The sequence below is a fragment of the Pleurodeles waltl genome, chromosome 6, assembly GCF_031143425.1.
Source record: "Pleurodeles waltl isolate 20211129_DDA chromosome 6, aPleWal1.hap1.20221129, whole genome shotgun sequence".
In the NCBI taxonomy this organism is placed as follows: domain Eukaryota; kingdom Metazoa; phylum Chordata; class Amphibia; order Caudata; family Salamandridae; genus Pleurodeles; species Pleurodeles waltl.
In genome coordinates, this window is record NC_090445.1 from 611,380,025 (window position 1) to 611,398,082 (window position 18,058).

An 18,058-nucleotide genomic window follows, 5' to 3' on the forward strand; every position below is an offset into this window, starting at 1 on the left:
ATGTAGCTTCACAATGGTAACTCCGAATATGGCCATGTAACATGTCTATGATCATGGAATTGCCCCCTCTATACCATCCTGGCATAGTTGGCACAATCCCATGATCCCAGTGGTCTGTAGCACAGACCCTGGTACTGCCAAACTGCCTTTTCAGGGGTTTCACTGCAGCTGCTGCTGCTGACAACCCCTCAGACAGGTTTCTGCCCTCCTGGGGTCCAGCCAGCCTTGTCCCAGGATCGCAGAACAAAGGACTTCCTCTGAGAGAGGGTGTTACACCCTCTCCCTTTGGAAAATGGTGTGAAGGCAGGGGAGGAGTAGCCTCCCCCAGCCTCTGGAAATGCTTTCATGGGCACAGATGGTGCCCATTTCTGCATAAGCCAGTCTACACCGGTTCAGGGACCCCTCAGCCCTGCTCTGGCGCGAAACTGGACAAAGGAAAGGGGAGTGACCACTCCCCTGACCTGCACCTCCCCTGGGAGGTGCCCAGAGCTCCTCCAGTGTGCTCCAGACCTCTGCCATCTTGGAAACAGAGGTGCTGCTGGCACACTGGACTGCTCTGAGTGGCTAGGGCCAGCAGGTGACGTCAGAGACTTCTTCTGATAGGCTCCTTCAGGTGTTGCTAGCCTATCCTCTCTCCTAAGTAGCCAAACCCTCTTTTCTGGCTATTTAGGGTCTCTGCTTTGGGGAATTCTTTAGATAACGAATGCAAGAGCTCATCAGAGTTCCTCTGCATCTCTCTCTTCACCTTCTGCCAAGGAATCGACTGCTGACCGCGCTGGAAGCCTGCAAAACTGCAACAAAGTAGCAAAGACGACTACTGCAACTCTGTAACGCTGATCCTGCCGCCTTCTCGACTGTTTTCCTGGTGGTGCATGCTGTGGGGGTAGTCTGCCTCCTCTCTGCACTAGAAGCTCCGAAGAAATCTCCCGTGGGTCGACGGAATCTTCCCCCTGCTACCGCAGGCACCAAAGAACTGCATCACCGGTCCCCTGGGTCTCCTCTCAGCACGACGAGCGAGGTCCCTTGAATCCAGCAACTGTGTCCAAGTGACTCCCACAGTCCAGTGACTCTTCAGTCCAAGTTTGGTGGAGGTAAGTCCTTGCCTCCCCACGCCAGACTGCATTGCTGGGAACCGCGACTTTTGCAGCTACTCCGGCCTCTGTGCACTTCCGGCGGAAATCCTTTGTGCACAGCCAAGCCTGGGTCCACGGCACTCCAACCTGCATTGCACGACTTTCTAAGTTGGTCTCCGGCGACGTGGGACTCCTTTGTGCAACTTCGGGTGAGCACCGTTTCACTCTTCTTTGTAGTGCCTGTTCCGGCACTTCTGCGGGAGCTGCCTGCTTCTGAGAGGGCTCCTTGTCTGGCTCGACGCCCCCTCTGTCCCCAGACGCAATTGGCGACATCCTGGTCCCTCCTGGGCCACAGCAGCATCCAAAAACCCTAACCGCACGATTTGCAGCTAGCAGGGTTTGTTGGCAATCTTTCGGCGGGAAAACACTTCTGCACAACTCTCCACAGCGTGGGAGATCCATCCTCCAAAGGGGAAGTCTCTAGCCCTTGTCGTTCCTGCAGAATCCTCCGCTTCTACTGTCCAGTAGCAGTTTCTTTGCACCCACAGCTGGCATTTCCTGGGCATCTGCCCATCTCCGACTTGCTTGTGACTTTTGGACTTGGTCCCCTTGTTCCACAGGTACGCTCGACTGGAAATCCATTGTTGTTGCATTGCTGGTTTGTGTCTTTCCTGCAGAATTCCCCTATCACGACTTCTTTGTCCTTTGGGGAACTTTAGTGCACTTTGCACTCACTTTTCAGGGTCTTGGGGTGGGCTATTTTTCTAACCCTTACTATTTTCTAATAGTCCCAGCGACCCTCTACAAGGTCACATAGGTTTGGGGTCCATTCGTGGTTCGCATTCCACTTTTGGAGTATATGGTTTGTGTTGCCCCTATCCCTATGTGTCCCCATTGCATCCTATTGTAACTATACATTGTTTGCACTGTTTTCTAAGACTATACTGCATATTTTTGGTGTTGTGTACATATATCTTGTGTATATTTGCTATCCTCATACTGAGGGTACACTCTGAGATACTTTGGCATATTGTCATAAAAATAAAGTACCTTTATTTTTAGTATATCTGTGTATTGTGTTTTCTTATGATATTGTGCATATGACACTTGTGGTACTGTAGGAGCTTCATTCGTCTCCTAGTTCAGCCTAAGCTGCTCTGCTAAGCTACCATTATCTATCAGCCTAAGCTGCTAGACACCCTATACACTAATAAGGGATACCTTGGTACTCACTACAAGCCAGTCCAGCCTCCTACAGGGCCCTCCTGGGCAGCTGGCCTGCTGTCGGACTTGTCGGGCGTGCTGCCCTTGCCACCCTTCCCTGCTCGTCTGTGGCCCTTTCCTCCCTTTGGCGGTGTGCCAGGTGGCACCCCACTTCCTGACGGTGCCAGGGTAGTGATTTTGGAGCCTGCTGTCTTTGGCCTCTCGCGCCGGGCACTGGCTTTCTTTGCTTTTTTTTCAGGGGGTGGGCTGCCCGTCTCTTTGCTCCTAGCCGAACTAGCTGGCCTTGAAGGTGGGGGACTCCAAAATCCTTGGACTATTGTCTTTGTAGGTCCAGGTTTTGTGGTGGCTGAGGTGCTGATTGGAGTCTTATGAGATGGACGGGGTGGGTGAGTTGTTGGAAAGAGGTCAAGTTTGGAAAGGAAAATCAAGTTAGAAAGAGAGGGACGGGTAGGTGTAGTGGGTATGGGAGTGGAGGAAGAGGATGTGGTTGTAGGAGAGCGAAGTCTGGTGTCTTTGGGTGCAGGTGCTGGAGGCTGTCGTGAGGTGGATGGCTGTTGGGTGGGTGGCTGCCTGCGTTTGTGTGGTTTGGAACAGGGGGTGACAGACACACTGGGAGAGGACACAGGGGACGTGTAAATGGTAGTGGGGGTGGTGACTGCACTTGTGCGGAGTGTTCTGGTGGGTGTGCTGGTGATGGACATAGTGGCTGAAGATGTTGTGCATGCAAGTGTGAGTGGAGACGTCACAGGGAGGGGGGAGGGAGGAGGGAGACGAGGAGGAGGGGGACACAGAGGAGGCAGTGGCTGTTGGTATGTCTGCATGTGGATGTTGCTTGGGTGAATGCTTGTGTGATGTGTGGTGCTTATGTCTGGATGAACTTCGCTTGGGTGTTGAGGTGTGTGCAGGCTGGTCTGTAGGTGTGTCTGGGATAGGCAGAGGTACAGGAGAGTGGGACTGGGTGGAGGAAGTTGGAGGAGGGAGGCAGGAGACAGGGACAATGGCTGCCGTCAGTGCTGAGGCCAGAGCGTTAAACGATCGCTGATGGGCAGCCTGACCCGAATGAATGCCCTCCAGGTATGCAATACTCCGGTGCACCTCCCTTTCTGCACCCTGGATGGCATTCAAAAGGGTAGACTGCCCAACAATGAGCGTCCTCAGGAGGTCAATGACCTCCTCACTGAGGGCAGCAGGGGTAACTGGGGCAGGGCCTGAGGTGCCTGGGGAGAAGGAGATGCCCACCTTCCTGAGTGAGCGGGCACGGGGCGAACGCTGAGAGGCTGCTGGGAGGGTGGGGCTGGTGCGCTGGGTGGCTCCCTTCCGAGGACGAGTCTGTGTCGTTGGTGTCACCACGTGTCCTTGCTGTGGAGCTCCCCTCGCCCTCCGTCTCACTGGTGAATTCCAAGTCAGTTGCATGGCCCTCCATGGCCATGTGAGATGCAGCTCCCTCGTGCTCCGATGCCACTTCTCCTCCGCCTGATGATGCTAATGCACACATGAACAGGAAGACCACCAAAAAATGGGGGGGGGGGGGGGGGAATAAAGACATGTTGAGTGCATGCATTGGCGACACCGTTGGCGGAGAGGACAGACACAGAAGCCCCCTGCACTACGTGGCGCACTTGGGGTACACTACTCAATCAGTGGGACATGGCCTACAACCCTATGGACGACAACTCCACACATAGGTGACACAGGGCCATGAATAGCTGTACTAGGCAACCTACAGAGGTGGGGGGCTGGGGCACAGGGCCATGCCTAACGGAGGGGCCTAGCCTACAGAAATCGCCCTGGCCTAGGGAGACCCACAGCCCTCCTCCCCCACCCAGACACCTCCAATGCGCGCAAAATCAGCAGAATGTGCTTGTACTCACCCCCTTGTGTCTGCTGTGATGTCCTCACGCGCCCATCCAAATCGGGGTAGGCCACCGCCAGGATCCGGAACATCAGGGGGGTCAATTGACGACTGGCACCCCTCCTACGTTGGGGGGCCATCCCCAGCAGAGCCTCCGCGGTCTTCCTGCTCCCGCGGCGGATGTCCTCCCACCTCTTCCGGCAGTGGGTGCCCCGTCTGTTGTGGATCCCCAGAGTCCGGACGTCCTTGGCGATGGCACGCCAAATGTCGATTTTCTGATGGGCGCTGACCTATGTGACATGTACAGGGGGAGAAAAAAAATCATCACCTTCTGCATGCTCGATGTGAGTGGCCCCCCATCCCCACCCTTGCCATGTGGCACATGCTCTCATCTGTCGTTTGATGCATGCCTCATTCGCTCCCCTCCCCACCATCTTTCATTCACCCCACTCAACACAGGCATTGGCCACAAAGCATGGTCCCAGTGTACTTACCTGTTGGTCTGGAGGACTGTAGAGTAGCGCATACTGGGGGAGGACCCCATCCACGAGTTTCTCCAATTCTTCAGAAGTGAAGGCAGGGGCCCTTTCCCCAGTCGCAGCAGCCATTGTCTCTTCCAGACCAAGGTCACAGCAGCACTTGCAGTATAGGTCCTCTCCTGTGGATGATCAGGTATTGAGTGATAAAGCAGATAGAAAATGGCGGTCACGGCCGCGGCGGTGCGTACCACGGCGGTGCGTACCGCGACTGCCGGCGCACATCGTCATTGGGTTCAATGTTGACCAATGCGGCTTTGCGCCACGGTCTTCGACCGCCTACCGCCACGGTGTGCCACGCCAGCCCATTGACCTCACATACCATTGTCACACTTCACAGGTCAGGCAGCCGCCATTTCAAGGGCCCACATGGCTTAAATTCTACTGCGTCACACATACCTAGGCCTTGCATCAACACTCATACAAGCCATTCAATGCATTGAGAATCGTGTTGTGTGCAAGCTGTGGGAACGTACCTGTGGGTTGATTGACTCTGTGCTCCATGTTGTCCTTCCTAGGCACCGCCCGCTGGGACATGCGAGGAGATGGAGGAATCTTCCCGTGTACAGACCGCTGGTGGACCTGTCGACAATGGAGGAACGACATGTCATACTGACATACAAGCTTGACCGAGCCACTATACGGGAACTATGTACCCAGTTGGAGCCCAACCTGATGTCACCCATCCGCCAACCCACAGGGATCCCCCCTCTAGTGCAGGTGCTGTCAGTGCTCCATTTCCTAGCAAGTGGGTCATTTCAAACAACAGTGGCCATATCATCAGGAATGTCCCAGCCTATGTTTTCCAAGGTGTTGTCCAGAGTGTTGTCAGCCTTGCTCAAACACATGCGGAGCTACATAGTTTTCCCTGAGGTGGGGGATTTGCCTACCGTGAAGGGTGATTTCTATGCCCTTGGACATATCCCCAAAATAATTGGTGCCATTGATGGGACACATGTTGCTTTGGTCCCCCCCAGCAGGAGTGAACAGGTGTACAGGAACAGGAAGAGTTATTATTCCATGAATATCCAGGTGGTCTGTTTGGCCGACCAGTACATCTCCCATTTGAATGCCAAGTTCCCTGGCTCAGTGCATGACACCTACATCCTGCGGAATAGCAGCATCCCGTATGTGATGGGTCAACTCCAGAGGCACCGGGTGTGGCTATTAGGGGACTCTAGTTACCCCAACCTTCCCTGGCTATTGACCCCAGTGAGGAATCCCAGGACCAGGGCAGAGGAACGGTACAATGAGGCCCATGGGAGAACTAGGAGGGTGATCGAGCGAACCTTTGGCCTCCTGAAGGCCAGGTTCAGGTGCCTCCATATGACAGGTGGATCCCTAATGTACTCACCAAAGATGGTGTGCCAGATCATCGTGGCCTGCTGTATGCTTCACAACCTGGCATTGCGACGCCAGGTGCCTTTTCTGCAGGAGGATGGTCCAGATGGTGGAGTTGTAGCAGCTGTGGAGCCTGTGGAGAGTGAAGAGGAGGAAGCCGAAGAGGACGACATAGAGAACAGGAACATAGTAATACAGCAGTATTTTCAGTGACCCACAGGTAAGAGTCCAACCCGTCATTTTACATATACTTCAACACTCCTGTCTCTCTACTGTCTGACTTTTTTCCCCAGTGTATGGTAACTGTGTTGTGACTTTCCCTTCCGTTTTCAGAGATGTGGGCCCCACTGCGTGACATCTGCTTTGTTTCCTCATGGACTATAGCTGTGTGCCAGCGGTTTGTTGGCATCACAATGTGAATGGACATTTTTGCACGGTCATGTGTAATACATTTGTTCTAAATCACAGCCAGACTCCAGATTGTTTTGTGCAACAAGTGTGTTTAATCAAGTGCTCTAAATGGGATGGGTGGTTGCAAATCGGTGAGGGGTGATGGTGGAGGATTGTCCATGGCAGAGTCCAGACTATCAGTATCACAGGTGCATTGTCCAAATGCCTGTGGGAAGTGGAGCAGGGGCAATTTAAGGTTGGACAGGGTGACAATGTGGGACAGTGGGATGACTATCAGGGCGGTATCCTTTGCTGGCGGGGGTCTTGACATCTTACTCTGTCTTCTTCCTGGATCTCAGGGTCCGCTTGCGGGGTGCTTCTCCTTCTGCAGGGGTTGGGGTTCTGGTGGCCTGTTGGTCTTGTGTTGGGGCCTCCTGTCCACTAGCGCCGGCAGAGGTGGTAGGCATTTCTTGGTCCATGCTAGTGTCAGGGGCCCTTTGTGGTGCCACAGTGTCCCGCAATGTGGTGATTAACTCATTCAGGGCCACTACGATGGTACCCATTGCGGTACTGATGTTTCTTAGTTCATCCCTGAACCCCATATACTGTTGCTCCTGCAGAAGTTGGATCTCCTGAAACCTGGCCAGTACCGTCGCCATCGTCTCCTTGGAGTGGTGGTATGCTCCCATGATGGAGGAGAGGGCCTCGTGGAGAGTGGGTTCCCTGGGCCTGTCTCCCCCTGTCGCACAGCAGCCCTCCCAGTTCCCCTGTTTCCCTGGGCCTCTGTCCCCTGGACCGTGTGCCCACTACCACTGCCCCCAGGTCCCTGTTGTTGTGGGGTGTTGGGTTATCCTGGGTTCCCTGTAGTGGTGGACACACCGCTGATTGACGTGTCCTGGGGACAGAGGTATGGGCCCGCTGGGTGGGTGCTGTGCTGGTGTTCCCAGAGGGGGGAAGGTCTGCTGTGGCCTGTGACTGCCTGAGGGGAACCGACTGTCCCGAGGTCTCCGATGGACCGGGCTCGTCATCTAGATCCAGGTCGACAGAGCTGCTGTCCTCACTGTGGGCCTCTTCTGGGGGTGGAGTGGACATATGTGGACCCTCCTGCGCAGTGACGTGGCATTCGGGTCCTGCAGGGGTACAAACGTATGATTATTGCTTCTGTGTGTGCCATAGTGTGCAATGGGTGGGTGGCCGTGTACCCCAGGGCTGGCTTTCCTTTCGAGGGGGTTGTTGTGACGGTGCTTTGGGGGGGGGGATGGGATTTATATGTGCAGTGGGCATGCTTTGGTGATGGGTGTCCATGCTTTGTGGTCAGATGCAGGGCCAGGTTTTGTGATGGGTGGGTTGTGACGGTGAGACATTTGCAAGGAGTAGGTGTGATGGGGTGGGGTGAGGGTGGGGGTATGATTTGGCATGCAGGTGGGATGGGGGGGATGAAGTAGTGAAGCTGAGACTTACCAGAGTCCATTCCTCCAGCTACTCCTGCGAGGCCCTCAGGATGCAGGATGTTCAAGACTTGCTCCTCCCATGCTGTAAATTCTGGGGGAGGAGGTGGGGGTCCGCCGCCAGTCTTCTGCACCGCGATGTTGTGCCTGGATACCATGGAACGCACCTTCCCCCGTAGGTCGTTCCACCTCTTCCTGATGTCGTCCCGATTTCTTGGGTGCTGTCCCACAGCGTTGACCCTGTCCACTATTCTGCTCCATAGCTCCATCTTCCTGGCAATGGTGGTGTGCTGCACCTGTGTCCCGAACAGCTGTGGCTCTACTCGTACAATTTCCTCCACCATGACCCTTAGTTTATCATCTGAGAACCTGGGGTGTCTTTGAGGTGCCATGGGGTGGTGTGGGTGATGTGTGTGGTTGTGTGTGTAGAGATTAGTGTGGTGATATGTGGTGGTGTGTGGTGTTTTGTGCGTGGGAGATGTGTGGGTGATGGTGTAGTGTGCCTGTGGCTGCTAGTTTGTTGATGTTGGTGTCTCTCTCTGGCTTTCCTTAGTGAATTGTTGTCGTAAGGGTTTGTGGGTGATGTGGGTGTGTGTTTTATATTGTATTGGGTGTGTGGGTGTGGTGTTTGTATGTGTATCAGGTGTGTGAATTTTTAATTGTCCAATGTGGCTGTGTTTTGTAGATGTGTGTGTATTTTGAGCGCGGCGGTGTGTACCGCCAATGGAATACCGCGGTTGAAAGACCGCCGCGTGGATTCGTGATAGTGATAGTGTGGGCGTATTTCTGTTGGCGTGACGGTGGAGGTTTGGTCATCGCCAGTTTATCGCTGCCCTTTGGTGTGGCGGACTTTTGTGGATGTTGGGATTTTGGCGGTTTGCCTGTTGTGGGTCGGAATGACCGTGGCGGTTTACCGCGACCGCGGTGGTGTTATGGCGGTCTTCTGTCTGGCGGTAGGCGACTTTTACCGCCGAGGTTGGAATGACCCCCTGAGTGTGTTTATGTGTGAGAGAGTGTATGCAAGTGTGAATTTGTGTGTATGTGTAAGTATGTGTGTGTGGGTGAAAGTAGAGGTCAAAAGGTGTGATATCACTTTTGCTACTCCTGACATTTTAGTGAATTGATGTCCATGTATGTACAGGAACAAGATCAAATTCCTATACTTCTTTTTACTTCATTTTAAGTATTTTAATTGGTAATCTTTCCAAATAAATACACTATGCATAAATATGTATTAATAGGATTCAAAAGTTTAAATACATTTTTAAAAATTAAATAGACTACAACAGTAATTAACTACATCTGGAAAATGCAAAAATTCTAATGTATCAGCAATCCAACAAATCTTTTGAGATTTGAACATTTGTTATGTATGGTTCTAACTGCAATCCATTAGCATGAATGCCACATTATACAAGTTACAGCTTGCAAGTCTCATAACTTAATGTTTCTACGTCATAATTAATTCCAGGCTGCTACAGCTGGACTCTGTAAGAGCTTGTCAGAAATCCCTGGAATCCAGGGAGCCAAACTACTGAAGGAGAGGCAAGGGAAGGCGCAGAAAGTGGTGAGGTGGATGTCTGGAGGTCAGGTATTTTTGTTTTTAATTTGGAATAGGAAGGGCAGGCCATGTTGTGCATGGATCCTCTATTACCTCTCAACTCCTGCAGAGCAGTTAAAAGCAGGGGCGGATGATTTTGGAGGCCATACGTAACATAAAAATATAGATAGGTAAAAAGGTAATAACGGGAATGTTTTTCATCTCAAGGTTTTGAATGACATCATAGACAATTCAAGCTTCCCTCTGGTTGTCAATTTGATGTCACTCAGAACTCCTCAGTAAAAGACATCCCCATAAGTCATGTTAGACATCCATAATTCTAGATGTAGACCATACCTAGTTTGGAAAGTTAATAATTAAGGACAATAAAGAACCATGATTTCATTCTTGTCAAGGTCAATCACAAAACATACAAACAACATGTTTATTACTGGTGGAAGGTTTCAATCAGATATTGTCACAAACCAGTAGAATCCCACCCCCAAATTAAAATTAATAAATAATGTTCTTACAACTGAGTCAAGCATTGAACACATTTAAAATTGAGAACACTCTATCAAAACAAAACCATATGTATAAACTACTCTTCTGTTCTGCAAAGCATGCTGCAGCTCAAGTTACTAACTTTTCATAATGGTTATGCCCCAGAGAAACAACCTCCTGCAACTTAGAGGCAGCTGCTTAGCAAATTGTGGGCCAGCCACCTTTGACATGGTCAACTATCTCACCGTTATACAATCCCTGAAGTCTTGAATGGGACTAAACTGGCAACATTGTTTGATGGTTCTTCTATATATCTAACTGACACTAGGTCAATCAGAATCAAAGCTCTAAGTATCTAGAAAGTAAATATCTCTAAGCATCCCAGCATCCTGTCACCTGCGGGGTCTACCAGGGTTCCATTTTGTCCTCATCACCTTCAACCTCTATATGGAAACCCTTGGAGCTCTACATACCAGCAACTGTATCAAAAATTAGGAACACCCCTATAACTCATAACACTATTTGAATGTCTCCTCCTCTCTAGCATGTTAAACACTGCCTGCACCTCCTTAATGTCCTGAATGTCCAGCACCTACTTGGAGCTGAACCCTACCAAAAGAGAATTTCTAATATTTGTCAAGAAAAACAAGCAACAACTAGTCCACACCTAACTCAACAAAAACTGAATGGATTTGAACTCCAACTTTCACCCAAAGCTTTGTCACTCAGATTCACCCTGAATACCAATCACACTATCGTGCAACACATCACCAATGAAACCAAGACTACCTGGAACCAGCTATCTGTCTGTTAAAGAAAGTGAAATCATACCTCCTTGAATGTGACTTCAAAATTGCAGTTCAAGACTTTGTCCTCTTGTATCTGGATAGAGGCAATGCCCTACTACATTGCTTCTCAGATTAATTACAAACTCACCTTTAGGACTTCCTAAGCATTGAAGCACACCTCATAAATGCACTCAAGAAATGACCATACCAACCATGATGGAGCTCCACTGGCTCTCCTTGCTGTTGAGCATCATCTTCAAAACCAGTTGCATTCTTTACAAACCCATCACGACCAACGCAACAGCCTTTCTGGCTCACAAGCTCAGCATCTCCATTGGCTCCCAACGCATTTGCTGCCTAGACACCATGAAAGTGCTGATGAAGTAGTGCAAAAAAAGAAAATAAGCTGGACAACAGGCCTTCTCCTTCTGTTCACCTAGGATCTGTTATAAATTTCCTATAAGCATTAGGACCTCAACAACGCTGTTCCATTTTAGGAAAAAGCTGAAGACACACCTCTTTAAAGAAAACTACATCCCAATGTAGTTAACAGTCCACTTCCTATTTAAGAACCCAGCTACCCTTCCATTTGCTTTTTGACTTTATCCTTGTTCTTAACAGTGGGACATTTTCCATAACCTTTCAGCAACGTTCAGCCCATCTAAATACCCAGAACACTTCAGACAACCATCTAATTACCCAGGTAGAAAGCTATCTCCAGTTGGATTATCATGTATCAGCTGTTCATAGGCAGCTGCCAATATATTAGTGTTTTGAAGTGTTCCACTGTGTTTGTATGATTATGTCAGCTTAAGCTGTTGGGTATGGAGTTGGCCTTTCTGCAAGTCTTTGACAAAAATGTGAATCTATAGGAATGTTTTTCACCCTTTCTCTCCCCATCTTCAACCCCTTAATGCACCAAAGCAGAGGTTGGAGTGGAGATCATTATCTGAGAAGAAAGAAATTGGAGAGGGCACAAAATGCCATTGCCCAAACATTCAAATGGTCTCCCACCACAACAACTCCGTGGACAATGTCTGGCAGAAGACAAGCTAGGTGAGGGCCAATAAAGGAATGAGGAAAGACCGGGTTACAAACCTTGCAGAAAGTGAAACGGGAGGTTAGTATGCATGAAATGTGAAGTAAATGGGCTGGGCAAGATTGAAGGAGGCATCTGATGCCTTGTCAGAATGACTGTTCGGATGCAGGGATAGAGACAGTGATAAAAAAGCCATGCTGGCATATTTGCTAATCCTTTTGCACTCCAGTTAATATAGTTTATGAATGATCATTGTATTTTACCACTACCACTTAACATCTTGGGCCACCATTTTGGTACCTCTATAAGTTCAATATTTTCACCACCATCTCTTCTAAAGAACCAATTGTGTTATATCGCTGTCACGTAGATTAAAACATGTTTCTATGTGCACAAAATCATATCAACTGCTTCTGTCCCCTGGATGTATGAGCTCTGTCTACAAATGACCCAAGTCCTAGTTAGCCCATTCTTAAGAAAAGTGAACATTTCCTTGATTACTTATTAAATTGATTATCGCATGTTTCTGAGTATCAAATGCTTGTAAGCAAGCAGATGTGTGATATACAAGCTTGTAGTAGAACGTATGTGCATTCATCCCAGTGCAGACCATTCACGAGTGACACGTACATTTGAGTAGACATTAATTATTCTTCCAACCCTTCAGTATGCGCTTTAGGATATATTATATCCCAACAGTTTAAGTCTGCCTATTTTCCACCCTTACACTATTATCTTACCCTAAATGAAGATGTTCTAGGACTGAAGCGTCTCAGTGCACTGCCACTTTCTGTTACACCAGGAGACGTGACCCCAGAGCAGGCTGGTCCATCAGGACTGGAACTAGGGGGTTTCACTTCTCTCATCGAAGTGTCCTGAAAAAATAGAACATTGTGAGAATTTTTTAATATTTTGCTGTGCGACAATTGAAATATAGGGATATATGTTATCGACAAAATCAATGTTCAGATAGCTCTTGCAACAACAGCACTTATAGTTGTAACCAAGGTTTAGTACTAGCCATAACCTTTCCCAATTAAATACATAAAATATTACCAAACATAAGCATTTTCAAAGTTTCCCCAGCGTGGATATTTGTTTGCAATAATGCTTAGCAATAGTAATGTTTCCTGAGTTTTAGCCAGCATGAATGCTGTATGTGAATTAGTTCTTAGCAGATGCTTGTGTTTTATTTTCATTCAGAACTATATTTTGTCAAAGCAAAGCTCCAGTTTATATTTTTGAGAAGCAGACTCAACAATCTTTCCAGGAGAAATGTTCCCAAATACAGTTTTTCTGAGAAAACAACGTAATTGGAGTAATTAGGTGAAAAAATTGAACAGTTTAAAAAAAATGTGAATAATAAAAACTGGAATATTCTATATGTCTAACACATCACAAAAATAAACAAACTGTATATTTTAACTTGGAAAAATACTTTGACTGAAATGGTGAGGGAGGTGTAGATGTGATTCGGAAAATACACACAAATGCATCTTTACACTGATACTAGACACTAACATATCTGCAGAGTGGTCCAGTTGGAACACTATTACAGTTTTTTATAGTCCTTTGACGGAGTGTAACAATTTACAGAACAGTTAATAAAGTTCCTATGATAATGTCCGAGGCTGAAGAGGAACAAATGTTTTTAGCAGTGCTTATGCTTTTGGCAAGATGGGTGAGTTGTGTTGAAGATCATCCTGACAAAAAATGTGACTAAATATGACTAAAAGTTGGTATCGATTGGATGGACCATGCCAATGTGTTACAGTATACCAATGAAGTGTGAACGAATTGTAAATAGTAGATATCTCACTAAAGAATCCAAAAAATGATGAACACAAACACAGATCACTGTTTGATTACACACATTAAAGGCGGAGGGTCATTGCAAATGGAAAGACGTGCAATTGTGTGATACTGGCTACTTCGCCTGGGTATGGGTTTATAGATGAGAAATAGGAGTGTAGATGCACTTTTATTTGACAAAGCGCAACCATCATACAGGAAGCCCATGTGACTCAGAACAAGTTTAAGAATCTGGTATGTGTATAGAAAACAACAGTGCCAGAGCACGTGTCCTGAGATAGATAACATAAAAAAAATGTATTTGCAGCGTTGCCTATGTTTTTTAAAGATTATTTTGAGGAGGTGTTATTCTGCATGAGAAGGTTCCGTTGCATAGGTCGGTGGGACAGGGTATCACATAAACTACATGGTTGATGCAGAATTTCCCAAAGCATATATGTCCCATGTTGGAGGGAGACTGCATCTGCAGAGGCCAAGAATTGGCTGTGGGCAGAAGAACTTAACTAGGCGCAAAGAAATATAGACGGATGTTAGTCTTCTGATGGCAGGGCCCCCACTTACTCTAATGGCCCGACAATGTAGGGGCCATTAGAATAAAGATATCAGACTGCCCACTCTATTTATAGCAGATGAGCTGATGTCTTTTTTCCTGTCCGTCACCACCAGCAAAAACCTGGTAGTTACTGACAGTTTTTCAAAAATAACCTCCCGCTTTAGGAATTTGCTTCAGAAAAATAAAACGTTTGGTGAACAGCCGCCTAACAGATTAACAGATGGCAGCCATGCACCAAAAATCTTTGCCTTTATGGGAACTGTTGTGATGGCAGTATTTTTGAAGATAGAGAGATCACAGCTGGCCTGGCAGGGATCTCTAAATATGGCCATCTTCTGTCAACAGAGGGGAAGACATTGGGCCTCATTACAAGTGTGGCAGTCTGAGGACCACCACACTCGCGGTGACAGTCAGACCACAGCACTCTAGACACTCCGACTGCAACATTACAACCCTGGCGGGTAGACTCGCCTAAAGACCACTGTACCCACCAGAAACATGATTCCTGACGTGGTGACAGCAGCCTGAGTTGTACTCAAACACGGCGGTGCTGAACTCAGCTCTGCATGGCTGATTACAACTCAGTCTTCCGTCAGCCTTTCCATGGCGGGAACCCCAGAGGGGTCCCTGCCTTGCCTATGCTCATGAGCAATGTTCCCACTGGTTAGCCTGGTGGGCACATCGTAATACACTCGGGGGGGATGTCACCAGCATGGCAGTCGGGTCCTTCCTGCGAGTTTGGCAGTCCTGTGGTGGGACTGCCAAACTCATAATGAGGTCCATAATGTCCTACTCTACCCTGACAGACAGAGTAAGCACTGCCATGATTTAAACCAGGCCCTAAGTTAATTATGGATACCACTGCAGTTGCAGACCATTTTGGTCTAATTTCTAGAAGAAAAACATGATTTTAAAGACTCATTATAAATTCTCTCTTTCATTCCATAATTACTAATTCCACAAAACTGAAGATCAGTAATACTATGAACAAGGAAAGCATTGAGAAAGAAGGCCAGATATAAAGAGGAGGAGATTAGCGGTACCTCCCTCTGTACAAAAAGGGCAAGTAGTGTTATTGACCGAAACACAAGAGATATCACTTGGGGGGCAAAGTCGATAGTCATCTTGGTGGGAGGTTATCAATTCCCCAGTCTAGCTATGGTAAATGGGCACATTGCAATTAGAGAGGAGAAAACAACAGAGATTATGGTGCATTATGGTCAGAACTCTCCCTTTTTTTGCTTGTTGAAGGTGTTACCTTTTTCTCATCCCATACTGTATGCAGCTGCAGATGGAAGGTTTGTTTTGCTTCGATTTGAGGCAAAGGCTTCTTCTGCTCCACAGCAGTCCCTTCAGTAGATGGTTTAGCACCAGCTGCTTCTGTTTTGCACTCACTAATCTTTTCCACAGACCGTTGTGTGACTAGTTTTCTGACTTGCTTCACCTCTGGATTATCAGCACTTTTGTTCCTTGCAAGTTTAATGGAGCTAGAAAACATAAAAATATATTAACATTAGCCATTATTATACAAGTCAAGAACAAATTACAATATGATATTGTGGGTCACGTCAAGAGGAGCATACCTTCCAGAAATACTGTGATCTGATTACATATTTGAAATACATCAGAAAGAAGAGGTAACAATTAGGATCCCTTCTAGCTTATTACAATCATCTTAATATGTCTCAATTCTGAGTGACAGACTCTGTTCTATGGTCTTCAGAGAAGGTATTTACTCGCCTGGTGCTTATTTTGTAATAGAATGAGTGCTGGTGCCCAGGACTGTGCTCAGAAGCAGATTACATGTTGGTCTGATGTATATGAAGGCTGCGTGATCTTAAATCTACTTCATGCATCTTTAATTCACTACCAGACACTCCCTGCCCCTTTATCACACTCTTATATGTTCCTGCTCTCTCCCTTTTGGGCGTTTTTCTGTCTTTGCCGTCTTTCATCCTGTGCGTTTTCCCCTCTCCAGCTCTCATAAATAGCTGATGCAGAAAAATCTGTGCCGGTGGTCTCTATAGCATCCTCCCAATGCCTGGGTACCTACAAATGGCTATGTCACACACGGAGCTGTAAATCACCCATCTTTATCTCTCTGTGTGTACCTGTGAACTCTCCACAATGTAAACCAAACTTTCATTAAATTCCATTCCATTGATTATGTCACACTGATACGGTGTCCGTTTGGTGCCCGAAAGATTCCATCCTTAAACATGCAAAACACTATATTGCCCCCTCTGGTAAATGAAAAATTATATTTTTTATAAAATCAGTAGACATAGACATATATATAGAAACATGTATAAGTATATCTCTTCAATCAATCTTCATGGAGCTTTGATCATACAATCTGATTACTGTAAGCTGTCATCTTCAGTGTCAGAGATTGCTAAAGATGGTAACGAGTCAGTAGCAATCACTGAGTTTTCAAGATCAGTCTTTGTTTCACCAGTTCTAGTTGAAGCCAATGAATCACAGGCCTAAAGTAAAAAAGAGTCCTCGGTAATAGACTTGCCAGGGTACCGCGCCATCACCATGTGTCCCTTGGTAGGCATCACTTAAAAAGGTTCAGCATCATATAGAGCATCAGATTTTCTTTTGTGCATTTGTTGGGCATTCGCCAAATGCCCTTTTCTAATTGAGATGTCCTTTGCGTGTTGCTTCTTGTCTGCATAAGCTTTCATTTTCAACTTGTTAACCAAGTCCCTTGTACAAACAATGTTTTCACTTTTGGTGGTCCATTGAGGTAACAGTGTTGTCTCAGTTCTCTCCTGAACATCCAAGAAGCAAGACTCTCACCTGTGGTTGAGTGGGATGTTAACAATAAGCTTTTAGGGTAACATTTAGGGTCTGATTACAACTTTGGAGGAGGGTGTTAATCAGTCCCAAATGTAACAGATATACCACCAACTGTATTACGAGTCCATTATATCCTATGGAACTCGTAATACGGCTGGTGGTATATCCGTCACATTTGGGACGGATTAACACCCTCCTCCAAAGTTGTAATCAGGCCCTTAGTACTGTTTTCAAACTGAGCTTCCCAAGAGTTACTTGCAGCCATGAAGATGTACTCTTTTGATGCTTTATGTTGAGATGCTCCAGGAACTCATTAAATTCTTTACTGTTAAAGGGCAGGATATTATCAGACTTCACCATGGCTTTGATGCCACTTGTTGCGAGTATGCCATCTAGTTTTTCAATGTCTCATTCATAAGTTGTGGATGAGAGATCTTCAACCCATGGGAAACCTGAGTATTCATCTACAGTCACCATTAGATAATATCCGTTATCAAGTGGAACAAAGAAGTTGATGGTTATTCTCTCTCATGCATGTCTAGGGAGTTGTGACATATTTGAAGTATGTTGAACAACATAGGATGAAAGGTAGTTGCATGTATAACAGGCCTTGGGTTCTTTCTCAACTCTTTCATCTAAGTATGGAAACCAAACTCGGTCTCAGAGAGCTCTTTTTGTGGCAACAATCCCACAATGTCCTTCGTGAGCCACTTTCTGTCACAGACTCTCCAGAATCAGGATTCTTGACCCTCGCTCTATAACTCCTTCCTGAGTTATGGACAATTAATCTTTGACATTATTGTATTTTTGAAATTCACCATCATTATTGCGAGCTCGAATGTGTTTGTTCTGAGACTGATGAGTAATTATGTCCTTTAACTTCAAAGTGTCACTATCATGGCTCATGGCATTGATAATCTGGGCTAATGATATAGCAGCTGGTGTACTTTACCTGAGAATTAAATTACTGAAGGCCTCAGCCATTTTGGATACAGTACCTTGACCTTGCATAGGCACTCTCGAAAAGTAGTGAGCAGGATTCTGATGTTTGCCAGGATGATGCACAATTGTATAATTATGCTCCTGCAATTTTAGTCTCCATCATTCAACGTGAGGTGGAATCTTGGCTTTTGGATTGCCAAAGATGGTCAGC

At 47.1% G+C, this 18,058-nt stretch overlaps 1 protein-coding gene across 1 annotated transcript in view; it reads right to left on the reverse strand.

The window, feature by feature from the left end:
* The window catches only part of LAD1 (ladinin 1), a 266,379-nt gene that overhangs the window by 80,940 nt on the left and 167,381 nt on the right, over positions 1-18,058 (reverse strand). The window contains exons 5-6 of the mRNA XM_069238901.1: positions 15,359-15,587; positions 12,476-12,610 (exon numbers count right to left, since the gene is read on the reverse strand). Coding sequence (XP_069095002.1) covers positions 12,476-12,610; positions 15,359-15,587 — 364 coding nt within the window. The remainder of the gene's footprint in view (positions 1-12,475; positions 12,611-15,358; positions 15,588-18,058) is intronic.